Source organism: Acomys russatus, chromosome 8 (genome assembly GCF_903995435.1).
Source record: "Acomys russatus chromosome 8, mAcoRus1.1, whole genome shotgun sequence".
Lineage (NCBI taxonomy): Eukaryota > Metazoa > Chordata > Mammalia > Rodentia > Muridae > Acomys > Acomys russatus.
The window spans coordinates 58651864-58670543 of NC_067144.1; the positions used below are offsets into that span (position 1 = coordinate 58651864).

General features: G+C 35.1%; 1 protein-coding gene across 1 annotated transcript in view; it reads right to left on the minus strand.

Annotated features, from left to right (window-relative positions):
• Positions 1-1448: 1448 nt before the first annotated feature.
• Positions 1449-18680, minus strand: part of Tmprss15 (transmembrane serine protease 15) — a 118947-nt gene continuing 101715 nt past the window's right edge. Inside the window, exons 20-25 of the mRNA XM_051150372.1 lie at positions 16486-16535; positions 16149-16335; positions 9620-9801; positions 7981-8076; positions 4805-4944; positions 1449-1604 (exon numbers count right to left, since the gene is read on the minus strand). Of these exons, the coding sequence (XP_051006329.1) occupies positions 1449-1604; positions 4805-4944; positions 7981-8076; positions 9620-9801; positions 16149-16335; positions 16486-16535 (811 nt within the window). The remainder of the gene's footprint in view (positions 1605-4804; positions 4945-7980; positions 8077-9619; positions 9802-16148; positions 16336-16485; positions 16536-18680) is intronic.

An 18680-nucleotide genomic window follows, 5' to 3' on the forward strand; every position in this document is an offset into this window, starting at 1 on the left:
ATAGTTTAATATATAATGCAAAACGCCATTGAATATGGAGCTACATTCAAGTATTCAAAACAAATCACACACTCCACTCCTTCTCCTCCCTTCACCATGTGATTATTAGCAAGTTTTTACTAAGAAGAGTCTACTCAGAGATCCTTGATTATCTATGCTGCCATTTATGGGACTATCTAGTCCTCCGTCATCCTGCTAAAACTTTTTAATGGCATGTTCTGCAGGCTCTGACTGACTTCAGGCTGTTTCTCAACCTCTGTCCACTTTCAGGGTCACTCTCACCTGCAGCCTTGTCTCCAGTGTCTCTTAAATGATCAAATAGCAATCATTCACTCTAAGTGTAATTCAAGCTTCCTTCCTTTCTCAAAGAACATTATAGCAATTGCTTCTTTTTATCCAATTCATTTAAACACCATTTATTCTTCCATTGTGTCAATTCACACAAAAACTGTGTGCGTGTGTATATTTGTGAAATATGTCTGTGTGCATATATGTGTGTCTGCATGTATGCATATATGTTGTTGGCATGAATTGCAGTAGGTTCTGTGTGCTAATATAAACTAACATTTGCGGTTACTCTGGAAATTATCCAAGAGATTAAAAGGTACGCAAATTCATTTATTACACATTTTTTTTTGTCTTTAATGGGCAATTCAGCTGTGTCTGAACAAGTTTTTCACATGTTACATTCTATAAACATATAAGTTAAGAAAAAATTTCTAATAGTTGCATTCATTCAAAATACCTCCTTATTTTTTGAGATGAAAAACAATCCACCTTGAAGTAAATGTTAGGTCAAATGACCCAGGTAAAGATTATTTGTGTAAAATGATGGTGTAAGGGAGTTTACTTTTATGTTGATGGTGGGTCAGGAGAGAGACTGGGTGATCTGTCTTTACATGGAAGAAAGACATAGTTATGATTTTATCATGTGTGTGTGCAGTATGGGCCTACAATAAATGTACATTTATGAGCAGGTAACTATTATATTTTAATAGACATGAACATTGATGGAAAAGCAAGAAAACAATGGTCACTCTGATGGCACAGTAAATTGAAACCAGATGACAGTTCATATCAAATAATGACATACTTCAGGCAAACTATTGTATTTCACTTCACTTATTTTTGCTTAAATGTATGGAAAAAGTCTTAAAATAATATCCCATCACAAGAGAAAGTAGTGAAAATTGATTACAGAAAAAGGAATGATAACATCTATAAAATAGCAATTATTTATTATTAAACATAAATACATTGTAGAATTACTTTATGATGTAAATATTAATTTTACTTTCCAGTTTTGTCTCTCTTCTCCATACTAGCATTTAAACTATTTAGTTAAAAATGAATCTTTTTTTTCTCATTAAACTCTCATTTGCCATGATATTTTTAATAAAAAGGAAGAAAAAACCTGCCTAACTTTTATGTTTAGATCAGGAAAATGCCTACTGTAGAAAACTATATATCCACTCTATAAACTTTGAGACCCGAACATATACCCCAGGGTGATTAGGCAGTGCACACTTGACTCCAAATGATGTCACACCAACCAGAAACCACCTGTTGTTTTCTTGGCACATTAATGGTCCTCCCGAATCACCCTAAAGTGGGAACAAAAGAAACATTGTGGGTGCATGGCCAATCAATATCAACAAGTACAATGTACTAGGCTCACCTGTCCAAAAATAAATGTACAGAAATATGGTCGATTGCCAATTATGATTATCAGTTCTCAGTGCCATTCTTGCCATGAGAAGTTTGCTCCTCAATGAGGCAGATGCTAGCAACAGAAAGTTTATGATTCTGATGATTCACTGCTCATCACTTATTCCCTCGCTTTAATTATTGTATCTCAACATAGGTAGCCTCTAAAATGTATAATAAAAAAATATGGCAATGCAAACATGCTGATAACATTATTAAATAATATGTGAGGGATCAGAAAAACCTTTGAAGAAAAGGAAAACGTGCTCCACATCATGATTTTAGGAGAGCTAAGAGCTCTTGGTTTTGGTTTTGGTTTTGGTTCTCACTTGTGACTTAAAGTTTTCTTAATTAACAGTCAGATTTGAAAACCTTACCATCTCACAGGAAATAAGCAAGTCTCATGTTTTCTGGTACCCTGACATGCGGTTTTATTTATAGGAGGATGTCTCTTTGTCACAAAGTAAATGACAGTGGGTCCTAGTACAAGTAATCACATAGGTCTTATTTGTGCATGATGCTCCCTTTATAATACAAAAGGAAACGGTATGAAAATGTAGTGGCATTGCTTAATTATAACAATATTTTTCATATAATTCATATGCAAAGAATTCTATCTATCTATCTATCTATCTATCTATCTATCTATCTATCTATCTTCTATCTTTTTTTGAAACAGGGCCTCACTGTGTATCCTTTTCTGGGCTAGAACTTGCTCTGTATACCTAGTTAGCACTGAACTCACAGAGAACTTCCTGTTTCTGCTAGAAGTCAAGGCATGTACTATACAGAATGTTATTTGGTTTTATATCATAAAATAATATAAACCGCTATATACATTGATCAGAATGATTGCTACAAGAGAGAATTTAAAATTTGGTTAGATATTAGGAATTATCCCAAGAGACTCCTTACCTAATATTTTAACCATCTTTTGTTGCTATATTCAAAAGAAAAAGATAGCTTTGTCAAAGCATCTACTGCTCCACGGTTGGGGGTAGAGGTAACAAGCAACACTGGCAACCACTTCTTACCTACACTCAAGGTGAAAACAACTGTTCCAAAATGATCCAAAGGAATGGCTATGATTTTTTTTATATTTTTTTCGTATCCTGAGGCCTTGCTATGTACATTAAATATATTTATGGGGAACTCTCTTGCTCATAGTATTTTATATATTATTCAGAAGTTATTAAAACAAAACCAAGGTTTAATCAGATGTTTGTAATAGGAGTCTTCTGATTCTGCTATTTTATGAAGATAATTGGCATTTTAATAGGTAAGTATAAGATACTGATGTTAGAATCAGGGATTTTAATATACTCAGTGTATACTAAGTCAGGCGAGTTGCAGAGATCCATGAACCATGCAGAAGGCTTGTGCCTGTTTCCTGGGTGTGTGCATGACTGGAAGCCTTGGCATTGTTTCCATTATATCACGTCCAATTATCCAGCCATATCATGGCATTTATATCATGTAAATTCCTGGCATTGATTTTTTTCATTTGTTCAATAATATCTTTCTATTACTTTAAAGAAAGGTTTTTAAATTATAATTTAATACAAGAACACAAAACAGACTCTGTGTTTGTAATTAGACACTATAGTATGTAAGAATATACAGTGTACATTATTACAAACACAAAAAGTCACTAACTTCTTTGAATGTGAAAGGGTTGGTGACCATTTTTCTCTAGAACAATGTGTCTCTAACTTTATTATCCATTATAGTCACCTGTCGGACACAAAAAAAACATATGTCATTGGGCCTCAGTTTAAGATTCTGATTTGTAGGTGTGTGATGGGCTCTTACATTTGCAACTTAAACAAGCTCTGGGAAAACGGATGCATTTACTGGACTGTTGGCTATGTTTTTGATGCTATTGATGATGCGTGCAGTCTCTGAACGGAGAGTGAGATGGCATTCACTCTTTTTAGTAACGAGACTACCACATTCAGTGGACTTCCTCAAATATGCAGAGTAATTGGGCCTGCCTGATTAAGCAGATTTTGAGGCTAAAAGAACAATGATTCAAAGAACATATTCAAACAATGATATATTTAAAAATCAAATAATATGTTATTATTTCATCAGTTAATATTAAAGTTGAACCAAAAAATGCGACAAACTAGAGTTCGATGCTCTATTATAACAACATTCTATTGCATGAAATATTTTTATGCATTAAGAATTTCTTTATTGTTAATGAATAACATGCTTAGAACTTCTAGAAAGCAGAGCCAAGCATAAGATTTCACAGATCTGGAATGAGTTACTGGCTTAATGTAACTCTAAGATCAATAGCATTAGCTATCATATTTTCTACCTCATTTGTGAGGTGTCTGCCATGCAACCCCCATTAACTGTAATTGAAGTCGTATGGCTGCTTTTCCTCTTGCAAATAATTCTATAAATCACACTTAAGTGGAAATGTATTTTATCCCTAGAACATTATTCATTTTCTAAGGAAAGTATAAAGATCCAGAGGTAAATTTTAAACAAGTATAAAGCTGTTTGATTTATATTGAATTTCCAAGTGTCCATCAAAGCAGAATAAATGTAAAACCAATCTGAAAATTTAACATGACATGAGACATTGATTTAACTAAGAAATATAACTATAAACTTATCTGCCTGTCTGTTAAAAAGTGCCAATTTATGATATATATATATATTTCATTATATGAAACACTTTGTTACACTTTAACTCAGTATAACTATTTTCTCATGGTATAAACACCTCCTTTCACATGTATAAATTATTTGTTCGTTCTGTAATACTTTGTAGTTTAATTTAATGCCTTAGATGTGGCTGAGATAACATCTTGTTACTTTTGAAATAATTAAGACATGCCATAAAATGTATTTAGTAAGTCTCCTAAAAAATAATTGTTTTTTAGTGTTTGCTGATTGACTTACATTTGTCATGTGACTTAACCCTCTCTCTATGAATGACAAGTGGCTTTCCTAAAGTCACTATTTCTCAACAATTGAATTTACCATGAAAATGGAGTTGAAGTGATTTCGTGGTTCCTGAAAACATGTCTAAGCAAAGAAAATGAAGTCTAAATGTATAAGATGACCATCCTATATTTACCTGACAAGAATCTATTCCTCCTTCTTCATACCCTGCACATATCATACTTTCAGTGATGTTGTATTCTGGCAGCTGTTGCTGGCACTTCTCGTTGGATATAAGAGGAACATCAGCTTCTTTCAGCACATCCACAGTGGAACCTGCTCAAAATAAGAAGTGCAGACAGCCAGTCAGTGGTGATTAACAGGCATCCTTGAATAAAACACCATTCATCGTATTTATCCCAGCATGTTGCTCTCATTATCAAGTACTGTGTGGATGTATAATGGAACTAAGTACTAACCTTGCACTTTGAAGTACATAATAAACCCATCTGTGCACTCTGGCAAATGGATAGTGGTAACACATTTCTTTCTATCTTAAGGGGTAGTAGGAATTGTGGATTGGACTAGGGTGGTCTTTAGGCATTTTCTGTGATTTTAAAGAGTTACACTATTGCTCATAGAAATAAAGTCTGTCAGCACAATGACTTCATTCATGGAAATCAGCACCAACTTGGAGACACAGAAAAGCTTTTCATTCAGCACCTGAGGAAGTGCTCCCGCCTGTATAACAACATTCAGCTCCTTTGTGGTTCTGTGTGTATGAGCAGGTGCCTATTGAGCAGAGGACAAAGCTCCAATGAACTGTGCTCTTCTTTGGGGGGGGGGGGCCATCAGCTCGCCATCCCATACAGGTGAAGCTAAAGGAAGCATATTTTACAGTGTGTATTTGCATTTGTTTTATATAACGAACCATTCACTGGAAATATGAATCTCTGCTTGCTGAACTACTATCTCCAAGAGGATTGTGAAACAAGCAGGTGTTAACACCTCCACACAAGGTACATAACCAATTCATCATGATTAGCAATTCTATTTTGTGTCACAAAAGAGGTAGAAAGTTAAGGGTAACTTATTATCTGTCAGGTAGTATTACAAAAATGTACACAATCTCATTTTTAGCGAAGTTTTACTTATACATTAAGAAAATTACAATATTAAGGAAATAAGTGTATTGTGGGAGGGTTATGTGTGGCATTTAAGTACAATTCAACACACACACACACATATAGAAACACAGACAAAGACACACACACACACACACACACACACACACACATACACACACACACACACACATACAGGACTCATAGTTGGTAAATGTGTAGCTTCTTGTTATCTAGGAGAAAATGCCCAAAATATGCCTTCTTTTCTACCTATGGCTAACAGTTCTACCATGGATGATTTAAATATATAGAGAAAATGATGAAAACAGATTTGGGAAGAAAATGTATAAATAGCTATTGACTCTAGGGTGCCAGCTACATGAACAACACACAGACCACTGCTGGCTTCCAAAACCTGGCAAATTTTAAGTGAAGAAAGAAAACACAAAAGACTGAAATAAAGAGGAGATTCAATACTTCCTGTCATTGCCCCCATGAAGATCAAGGTTAGGTGGACAGAACTTAGTTTTATAATTTTGCACTTGTCCCTGAACACAAAGTGTGTTTCTATCAGAAACAGGGCTCTTTGGTAAAGGAAACTATAAACAATGTCTATATATTTAATATTTATTTCTGATATAAAGTTTTATTCTTATTACATTTAAATTATGTGTATGTGTGTGGAGGTGTGCAAGAGTTCAGGCGCCAGAGGAGGACAGAAGAGGGTGTCTGGTTCTCTAAAGCTAGAGTGAATGACAGTTAGTTGTGAGCTCACTAGATTGGATGCTGGGTTATGACCTCAGGTCCTCTGCAAAAACAGTGTAAACCTTTAACTGCTGACCCATCTCTCCATCCCATAGTTATTTCTTTATATTAGTTTCCATGTAGATGATTGAGAACACACACATATAAATATAAAAATACAGTTATTTTAAAATACCGATTGCCTAACTTAAACAGTTATCTCCTCATTTCTTTCTAGTAAAAATATAGTCCCAAATACCTTAGATAATTAATTAGTAAAATATACTCAGAAGATCAGAAAATAGAATATTATGGAATTGAATAGGTATAAAGCATACAGAAGATTTAATAAAGTTCATGAAATCATGTAAGAAGGATTGAAACATGGTCTGGCCATTTCATTATAAATGATTTTTGATGTTGTTTTCCTCTTCTGGCTCCACACTGCCTTTAAAGACATTTTAATTTAATTAAACATATATTTTAGGAATACTAAGTAAGCCACACTTACTCAGCTCTAAAAAAAACTTCCATAGAATAAAGTCTTAAATTTTCTTAGCAGATAATTTGTTTTATTTTTATGTCTACATTGTGGCTAAAATTTGTTTTTTTGAAGTTTGAAAGAAAAAGCATCCATCTAGCAATCATTTTACTGTATACGTTTCAAACTTAATATGCCATGACATTTTTCAAGCAGAGGAAATACAAGACACATAGTCTTTGATTAGTATATACTTTATGGACAGCAGCCATGAGACACTGTTATTCAGACAGTGTGACTGTTACAGAAAATCATGCTGAGCCTGTAGGCACATGAGCACTAGCCTCAGAACTTGGTGCTTTCTTTGATAAGCAAGTTGTTTTTTTAAAGAATATTTTGTGTTTATTCCTTTGTATGTTCATATATTTGTACACAGTCTCTTGGTCATACTGACCTAACTCATCTCCCATTCTACTTTAAAAGTGAAATAAAGATAAGAATGGAATAAACAAATGGAGTGTATTTACATATCGCTAAGTATGATGTTGTGATGTGGTTTCATTTCACCACATTTTATAAGACCAAAGGCTGAAAAAAACCACTGAGCCATTACATCATTTTCTCCAAATGATGTTTTCAAAGTGAGCGTTTGATTCTGAGACCAGCAGACCTCTCCAAAATATTTATGTGTTTTCATCTTACATGCCTCTGGAACATGGCTATAATTGGTTATGACTATAGAAGTTAGGTGATTGGGCCACACCAAAGTGCCTTTCATTTTTGCCTACCCTTACTGAGCATTCAAAACTCTGTTCAAGATGTGTTAGTCCTGAAGGAAATCTGAAAATGTATGCTGGTAGTAAACAAGCATAAACATGAATATAACCCTGATAATTGTTTAGAAGATTCTGAAAAAAAAAAAGGCTAAGAAATGTAAAAATGTTAAAAATATCCACGGAAATTTTCAGTAGCATAATTTTTTTTCTATTACACATTTTCTCATTTTCAAATGTGATACCATACCTTGAATTTCAGTATACCCCCAGCCAGCAATTGAACAAATTCTTCCCGGAATAAATATTTCATTATCCTCTGGTAAACAAATAGGCTGTATATAGTCTGAAAATTCAAGTAAAACTAAATAAACATCAGAAAAACAACAAAAAGCCCAACATACGGACACATGCCACTCTTACTTCTAAGAAAGTTAAAAACCAACCATTCCCAACATTTTATCTAAAAAGGTTGTGTTTGATATCATTACACCTGAAGACCTTCCGATATTAGGGACAAAGACATTGAGGGTAGCGCTTACTTGTCTGTGTTTGATGGTGCTGGTAGCCTCTTTGGATTCCTCTCCTTGGTTCTCTAGTTAATCTCTTTTTATGTACAAAATGACTTCCTTCAGGACTTACCGTTTGTATTTGATTTGTAAACAATCATGGTACTCACTTGAGAGGAGTTCTAATTTTGCAAAATCTTGGAAATGTTATTTTAAATTTAAATTGTTATAGATTTTGTTTATATGTGTATGTTCACATATCTGCACGCAAATATGCATGTACTTATATGTATATGTGCATCTGTGTGAAATTTCACTCATTTGCATGTTTGAGGCAGAGAGCAACTCTAGAGAACCGTTCTTTCCTGTCATCTTGTGCGATCCAGGCAGTGATCTCAGGTCCTCATGCTGGCAGAAAAGTGCCTCTGCCTACTTGTGTCTGCCTGCTGAGGCATCTGGCTGGTCCCTTTAATGCTCTTTCAAAATGTTAGTTAAGAAGAACATATTGGATTGTGTTTTAAGATATTTTGACACAAATAACTATATTAAGACTACTTCCCACCCAAGATTGTTTTAGTTGGATCTTAAGAAAGCATCATGTTTGATCTTTCAGCATCAGCTTAAAAGTTCTTTGGTTTTCAGTGAACTTCTGATGTCCACAAGATCCATGAAAGATACAGAAATTAAGAGTAGCTCAAACTGCAGTACTAGTAGGACTATACTGATCTGTACTTCCATAACCCACATGTAGACCAATTTCATGAACTTAATTTCATATTAAACATAAATATAATCCTGATAATCATTTTATAATATTTTCCAAAAATGAACTAATTTCATAGAGCATAGTAACAGTCCCCAACTTGGCCCCAGGAAAGACTTCAGAGTACTGGCTAGAATTAAAGAGTACCCTTTAGGATGAATTACACTTTATCAGGTGAATTCTCACATAGTTTATAGGTCTTTGAGAGAATCCTGTGTTGGTTGGTCTAGTATTATTATTAGATCTCCTTTAAAATTGTCTCCACGTGGACAACATAGTTCATTTACCTATCTCTCCTCTTTGTGCCTTGTTCATGCTTTTCAGTAGGTGGACCCATGCTTCTACTGCATGACAAACAAAAGAGGCAATTCTGGATGCTTCTCCACTAGAGAACTAGAAGAGTTCATTTTAATAACCTTCTCTATAGTTGTATTTGAAGACAATGATGAAGGAGAATTCACACATTTTCCATCTACTTAAATCATTTTTAGGTTATAATGATGTCTTCAGAAAATTACCAATTTTTATGAATTAGCCCTGTGTTACTACGGATGACATTTCAAGTCTCGTCTTGGATGGCTGTGAGTGACGAGGATGGCTAGCTGTAGTTCTCTCACCTGTGTAATTGACTTTAAACTCAAGGTGCATCATAGCGATGTCATTGAACTTTCTTCGATTATCATAATGAGGGTTTATGACAATTTGATCAATCACCCGTCTTTCTACTTGAGGAGAAGTCAGATTTGATTGCATATGCAGTCCAAGGTATGCCGTCCATCTGGTTGGATCTACATTTCTTCTGAAGATTGTAATAAGAAAATATTTTAAAGAAAGGTTCCCTCCAGAACAGAACTTTTCAGAAGTTATCTAAGATAAAGTTAGAACTGTGCAGTGTTTCCATCCTATAGTATTCCAGATTCATTTAGGACATGCTTCTTTTTATTATTATTATTATTAATTTATTCTGGTTACATCTCAATGGTTATCCCATCCCTTGTATCCTCCCATTCTTCCCTCCCTCCCATTTCCCCTTATTCCCCTCCCCTATGACTGTTCCTGTATATGCTCATAGGGTATCAAGTCTCTTCTTGGTAACCTGCTATCCTTCCTCTGAGTGCCACCAGGTCTCCCCCTCCAGGGGACATGGTCAATTATGAGGTACCAGAGTACGTGAGAAAGTCATATCCCACTCTCCACTCAACTGTGGAGAATGTTCTGCCCATTGGCTAGATCTGGGTAGGGGTTTAAAGTTTACCACCTGTATTGTCCTTGGCTACTGCCTTAGTTTGAGCAGGACCCCTGGGCCCAAATCTGCCTATCATAATGTTCTACCTGTAGGTTTCTAGGGCCCTCTGGATCCCTCTACTTTGCTATTCTCTCATGCTTCTCTCATTTAGAGTCCCAATAGGATGTCCTCCCCTCTGTCCCAGTTTCCTGGTAAGTGAAGGCTTTCGTGGGACATGCCCCTTGGGCTAATATGCAGATCTAAGTGAGTATATACCATTTGAGTCTTTCTGCTTCTGGGTTAACTCACTCATTATGATCATTTTTAGCTCAATCCATTTATCCACAAATTTCAGGAATTCCTTGTTTTTAATAGCTGAATAGTATTCCATAGTGTATATGTACCACAGTTTCTTTATCCATTCTTCTACTGATGGACACTTAGGCTGTTTCCATGTTCTGGCTATTATGAATAAGGCTGCTATGAACATGGTTGAGCAAATGTTCTTGTTGTGTGCTGGAGCATCTTCTGGGTATATTCCAAGGAGTGGAATAGCTGGGTCTTGAGGACACATGCTTCTTTTAAAGTATGTTTTCTTATTATTTTTCACTCTTAACAAAATTAGGATATACTTACGGATTGGCATTGGATGTTTTGATACAAGTGTATATATGATGTTGTTGTGTTTAAGTCAAGGTAAGCACATACGTTCATACGTTTTCTCTAACATTTATTATTTTGTGGTGAAATTACTCAAAAATAATTTATTTCACCTTTTGGAAACATGTAATACATCATTGTTATCTGCAGCCACACTGTTCTGCAATAGAACACTAACCTTTATGTCCCAGCCTTACCAATTGATCAACTTTCCTCCAACTCTTCTTCTTTTTGTCCTGACAGCCTTTTTTGCATGGCTTCCAGAACAGCCTAGACCCTTGTAATTTCCTTTCAGCTGACTTTTTATTTCTCTATCTCCCATTATATCTCTTTCTTATCAGCTCTAACTATTAGAATATTTCAGAATTTTACATGTCTTTTAAAAACCTCTAAGTATATTTACTTTGGAAATGAGCTTATTCAGTGATGTTATGAATTCAAATACCAGCATCATGTTACTATACTTCAAGTATTCCTTCTCTAGACTTTAGATCCACATGCCAACTGACAACTATCAGTAAGAGACCCACAGCCTGATATAACACAGAAAGGGAGTTAATATTTGAGGTTTTCATCTGTTACCTTCCTTTGAAGATCAATGAACCCCTGAAAAGGGAGAGTAAAGACTGTAGAAGTCCGAGGGATGGAGCACAACAGGAGAACATGACCCACCAAATCAACTAAGCAGGGATCACATTGGCTCACAGATACTGACATAGCAAGCATGGGGCCTGCATGGGTCTTCATCAAGTTCTCTGCATGTGTGTTATGGCTGCTCCCTTGAGGTTTTTCTGGGACTCCTAACAGTGCGAGTAGATGTATCTCTGATTCTTGCCTGTTCTTGGGACTCTTTTCCTTTTCAATTGCCTTGTTTAACTTTGATATGACAGATTATATTTTGTTATATTTTATTTTGCTTTGTCCTGTTTGACTGTCCTCTCTTGGATATCTTCCCTTTTCTGAAGAGGAAACAGAGGGGAAGCAGTGGATCTACACGAGGGGGGAAGTGGGGAAGTGGGAGATGTGCAAGTAGGGAAAATTGTGGTTGGGAAATGTATGAATGAAGAATCTATTTTCAATAAAACGAATAGCTCAGATATTATGTATAAAAATAAGAAATCCTATTTCCTTTTTACTCCCTGTTTGTTTTCATTTTTCTCTTCTCAACACTGTAAATGATGTCAAACTCGCACTGTTACTTAAAGTACCCTTAGCCCTTTCTACCTTTATACTTCCCTGTCTGTGTTTAAATCTAAACTATATTTAATTCATCCTAAGCTGTGATCCTAGGGCTACCACCATTAATTTTTATCTAAATTTTTAAGTTTCACTCTTGCTTAGCAATTTCATTGCCACACGTCAACCTGATTAGATAAGGTCAATTTTTTTTTTTTCATCCTCTAAAGGGTTGCTGATCTCATTTAGACTGTACCTTAATATCCAATGTTATTCCTGTTGAAGAGCCAGGCCAAGTAGCAGGGATTCTTAAGACTTTATCTATTTTACCTTATCTGTTTATAGGATCATATCTATCTGTTAACCTAAGATGTGTATTCTTGTGATTAAAAATAGGCTGGTAGTTGACATGACCATAATTTGATCAACTAACAATTGGCTTGTATTACTTAATTATCCTAATCAGCCTGAAGGTTGCCAAATGCAATTAGCCAAAACACCTTGAATATAACAGTCATATGATCCCTGACTGTTTCCTGGTTCTTCTTGCTGTATGTAATTTTTCTACTTATGTGTAATGAAATAAATGTATATGCCAAAAAAAAAAAAAAAAAAATTCTGGGTTAGTCAACATCACCACTACACCAGAGTATCTTTGTTCCTGAGCTGATATAGAATCACAATATATGTCCACCACTTCTTTAGCTAGTCCTTCAGGCAGATCAATGAAACTCTCTCCAATTAAGAGAGTACTCCCATCACTCCACCTATGCTGGTTAGATGCACCTAATTGTGCTTATCATCCTCTAAAAATATTTATTTGATGTTTTCATACTTTTGTATTTAGAATCAACATTATTGGAATAAGAGTTCTGTTGGTCCATATGCATAAATATTTGAAAACTGTGTAGGGCAGAGTGAGTAGGTTTTTGTTTGTTTGTTTGTTTGTTTTACAAATATCACTTTATTGGATGAGTAGACAAGGAAGAGAGAAGAGCTGACCATTTCACCATGTACTGGATAAAAGTGCCTGGCTACAGTTGTATGAAACATAACAGTTTTGTGTAGCATTAGTTCAGTGGGTGTCTTGATCACAATTTTTCCTTCATTAAGAAATTATTTTTACTGATAAAATGAGGGAATGAAAATAAAAATAAGTGGTATTAGTTTGTTAAAATATTTTTATATGTCACTAAACTAATGCAAAAAACATTCTTGCTTTGTCAGTGATGCCAGACAGTAGATGAGAAAATCAGTAAGAGAAACAATTTATACTGAATGGCTGAAGATAGTAAAATTAAAATATTTCAGGACAATTGTGAATCCTTATGATTCTTGTAGAGGTCACCTTTATTCATTTGTGTTCAAACTTAAAGTACATGAGAACATTTCATGTTCTCTCTTATTGAACATGTTATTACAATAAATGGGACGGCCTTTTCATCCCTTTATGCATTTGTGGTTTGAATAGATACTATATTGGTATCATTGACCTATGAAAAGTACATCCATACAAAATATAATTTGAAGATGTCATTAATGCTGCTCTAGGCCTACTTGACATTTAAAAATCATTTGTTTTGTGACAATGTTAAAGAGGAACTTACCAAACCTGGGGCTAATATTGCAATATTGCTGACAAATATCAAACTATGTGCAGCAGAAAAGACCAAATCTTCAGCTAAAAATTATTTATAATACAGTTATGATAGATATCGTCAACTTGTAACTTGCTCTAAAGAATGAGGGTAGAAATGCAGTGAAGAAATATTTAGTGTAGATGAGAAACACATATCTGCTGTAGTTATTTCTTATGACTTATGAGGAAACAGATCAAATATAATTGTCAGAAGACAGCAGGGCTGAGGGAGATCACTGTGAGAGGGGCTATTATTTAGTTACCTTGATATTCCACCAATGAATGACACCAGAGAGCTATCGAGGCAGATGGAGCAATACCTTGGATGGCTCCCCAGAAAACTAACTGGTTAGCCAATCTACCATCTGGCCAGTGCCCCAGCTCTCCAGATGTCTGTGGGTCTGCTTTTGAGTTTGTAGTCAGTAAGGTGCCATTGGCTGTAGATGCAGGTGGACTCGATAATATTCATGCTTTCTGCACCTTCCTATCTTCCTTGACAGTGTCTAGAAACATGTTTTTATACACCTAGTAACTCTCAATGTCCATATTGGAAGGGAAGCTTAACTATTTTAACCAGGTTAGTAGATCTACCTCCTGCAAACCGAAGCCCAGAGTTCCTTCTCAGTGTTTATTACTGTCATAAGGAGATTTACCCTAATCCTCATAGATAAAATTGTGGAAGACAGTGCCCACTCAGCTCTTAGATACAGATTATCAAGTCTATATCAGATTCCCATACATCTTAGGAGGACGCTTTCTTTCTTTTATGATCTCATTGAGAATTATTAGTAAGTAACTAAAGATGGCATTCCTGTCTTAAAGTAGATGACCAGTTTCTTGGGTCCAGAAGATTAATTTTCTCATTTTCCTTTCATATCTCTCCATTTACTCTTCCCCTGCACAAGACATTGATTTAAGAATGACTACTTTTAAAGAGAGGAAATAAATTCTAGAATTAGACATGAATTTCGCTCTTTCTTGTTACAAAGCAAGGTTATATGTAGAAATTAGTTCTAAGTTTTAGCTACATGTGGCATTGGCATATATTCAATCTGAGATTTAAGTCACTACAAGGTACTTATCTCACAAACTTTTAAATCACAATGTGTTTATAATTTGAGAGCTCTCTATGAATGCGTTTTTCATAGTGATGCTTTTCTAACACTAAATATTGACAAATTTAATGATAATAAATATTATTCAATAAATAGTAATTCTACATTTTAAATGTTTACCGTCTGTTTAGATAAAAATGTTATTTTATGTAGTTGGTTTAATGAGTTGATAGTATATTTAAATAACAATTTATACATAATTTAATGGAACATGATTGAAAAGATTATGTCACAAACACAATTAAAATATTTTCCTGGTATGATTGGGGCTTACAAAAAGAGATGCTCTTTTGTGTCTGCCAAGATGACCCTGTTTGCTAGAGGATACCTTGCTGAAGTAGGAAATAGTTTTTTAATAGGTTGTAAAGGAAAAGGGGCTGTGGTAGAAACTATTAGTTGCTCACAGAAGTTGAAAAGGATGCTAGAGTTGAAAAAGAATGTTAGGACCAAGTAGTGAAGGCAGAGACATTAGGGAGGAGAAATTAAAAACTTGAAGTTGTATATAAGGTAACCAATAGGTCCTGGTAAGAGGCAAGCTCTGAGAATTAAGGTCAGTGTCAACATGCCAACTAGCTCGATTTTGAGGCCACCATCCCAATCTCACAGGAAACATATCTGAGTGCTATTGTTTTATTATCATTTTTTACACACTCTTGTTTCTAATATAGGGAACTGAAAGATAATCTCCAAGGAAGCCTTCATCTGTCTCATGAAAGAGACCTAAGACGATCTTGTAGACAAGGTGGTAACCAGCTTTAATTAAGAACAACTACATACACCTTTTGGTAGGTGCGAAGTTGAAGACTATTAATCCTATCCAGGCAACTAACAACTATCAGACACTCATAGCTAACAAAACAGAAGACAAGCAGACTATGGAGTGTTCAACTATTCCTTGTTGGGGGAGTGGTCCATGCACAATACATGATCACTTCCCTGGTTGGGTTAGGGGAACATGCACAGAGCGTATTAGTTGAAAATTGGCTCATTTTCTGACAGGCCAGAGAACGAACGAACACATTTTACAATTATTTTGACCTTTGTTCCGTTGTGTGATGTCCGTACAAAAGCTCACAGATCATTTCAACAGCCTTTTCATATCTTTGTTATTCCTCCCCTCCTCTCCATCTTGAGAGTTTTTCTCACGTTTCCTCAATTTTCCAGCTTGCACTGTGCTTTGCTAACTCCTTGATAAATATTCACGTTAAGTCTTTATTAGCATGAGGAGAACATGGAACCACTGCTCCAAGTCAATCTTTGGAGGTGGTGAGTTTTTGGCTCACCGCTCTTCTTGAATCATGCACAGCTGGGCCCTTCATGTTCGTACTCACCTATATACGCAGTGTGCAGCAGACACCAGCCAGTCATTGCTGAGGAGAGATGCACCACAGAACAGTTTCTCTGTATAACTTTCTCTGTAATACAAAGCCACAGCCCAAGGCCACGCCCCTGCTTGAGCATCACTTCCGCCAATGATCTTTGGGCCGACGTTCTGGGTCACTATTTTTTCCCCACATGCTATCAAAATAATCAAAGAAAAGATATATACCTTTGTTTTTGGTAATCCGCTTGGGCATGAAAACTGAAGTGATGACAAACTAACTTCAAGTGACATAAAATTCTGTCTGGAATTTTAAATGGAAGGCTTTAAGGGTGACAAAAACTTACATTTATGGTTACATTGTAACAGAATCAGGGAATCTTGTGAGCACCGTAGACTATAACAGAAAATAAATTTTGTTAGATAAATAAACATTGAACTTTCAGGAAAAGTAGAAATCCGCAGAAGAAGAGGACCCACTTGAATGTCAAATAGGGATGTCTGTACATTCTTACCACTTGCTCTTCGTGTGATTTAGGGAAACTATTTAGTAACAATATGGGTGTAATAGAATACAATGGTTTGGAATTTCATGAAGATTAGGAGAAACATTTGCTTTGGAATTATTATCAGGAATTAAACCTAGAGTAACATTGGATCAATGATAGATACTGCCAACCTTGCATTTCATTATTTTCTCATTCTTAGGGAACATGTTAAAATACCTCTAGTATATGGCTAAAACCATGTATTGTACCAAATCTTATGTTCAATGTGTTTCCCTTTAACCAAATACCTATGACATATCACAGTTGAAAAGTTTTCAGTTTTGGATAAGATGGTAAGAGTCACACAAATTGATTTTTTTAGCTCCATAATTTTTTTTTACTAGATAATACATGCTTACTAAAGATATTATTTTTAAAGAAGTATCAGCATATGATTTTTATTTCTATTCTTATTAGCCAGAACATTAAAAAATATTTTTAATTTGTTCATTTTATATCTGGATTGTAGGCCTCTCCCTTATCTTCTCCTGGTCCTCCCCTTTCCCTCGATCCCTTATCTCCCCTCTCTCATTCTTCAGAAATGGGGATACCTCTCCTCCCCTACTTTCTGACCTCAGCCTCAATAGCACCAAGTTCCCTGATGAACCATTCTGTGTGGCTGTATTCAGCAAAAAGAATTCGGAATGGAGTGCAGTTTCTGCTCATAAATGAGGCAGATGTGCACGGAAGCTATAGAACAGTGAGTAGGCATACACTGTTGAAAACATATCACCTATACTTTTGAAGTTTGAGTTTCTAAAAGCCGAAAGCTTACATAAAGAAATTTTCTTTAAAGGTGCTGTACAATCCAACCAGCAGAGGTCAATGTTGCATCAGGAATCATAACACTTCATGCTATTTTCTGCTGGGGCTGAAGTAACACACATACTTGTATACCCGTGCACACACATGGAATTAAGTGTTTTACACTTATGCACTTACCTAAATGAGGTGTGCATGTTGCTTAGGTACTCTGACTTTGGGAAAGGTTTTGTAAAAACACAACACAATATAATACACTCAGTCAAAGGAATTCAATGTTTTAAGAACGTGCCTGAGAAAGCTTATAATAAAGAACATGTACTTACATTCTATTATTGATATTCTCCTTTAAAAAGAGGACAATTTCAATAGAAATATAAGAAAATTAACTTTGTTAACAACCAGTATGATTATATGTCTCTATAAAATGGCTCAAAAATCTCAATTAAATTTTCTTTTGATGTCTGCCTGTGTTTCACTGAAAATTAGTTTACGTGATGGCTCATAGGATATTTTCAAATCTCATAAATACGCTTTTCACAACTACAGTATTCATCAATAAAAACCCATATTCAAAATGGTTTCTGAGACATGTTTACTGATCTTATAAAGAGCAAACAATGCTTGATTTTTTTTTAATCGAGCACAGAACCAGTTAATAGTTTTTAGCAATTTAAATAAGAAATTTCAAATTTTACCTGGTAACTTCTTTCTTAATTTCCTTACAACTCAGAACAAGGAGGCTCTCAAAAGTACCCTTTCTTTTCCATATGACACTGAATATCATGATTATATAACAAATAAATCAAAGCATATATTAATTTACTAAGAGAATGAACAAATCAATATGTCTCATTTTGCCAGTGCATTATAATGTGGCCAATTAAGGAATGGATTGAAGACATTTAGGTAATTGACGTTTTTAGGGAAAGAAAGGCAAAGAGTGCATCTGTACAATGTCTTTTTTTTTTTCAAATATCATGGATGTGAACATAAGAGTGGTATTAGTATTAGTTGACAGTGTCACCATTTCATAAGAATAGAATGATGTAGTCCTTCTTTAAAACAGGTGCTCAATTAATTTGAATGACTTTAAATTATTTTTCTTTTTCCTCTTATTATTTACTTCTATGAAATATGAATAGTTAAAATTCTCAACACACGGGAGAACTATGAATTTCAGAATGCCTTGTAGAAAGCATCTTGGGAAACCTGAGTGAAAACTTTCAGTT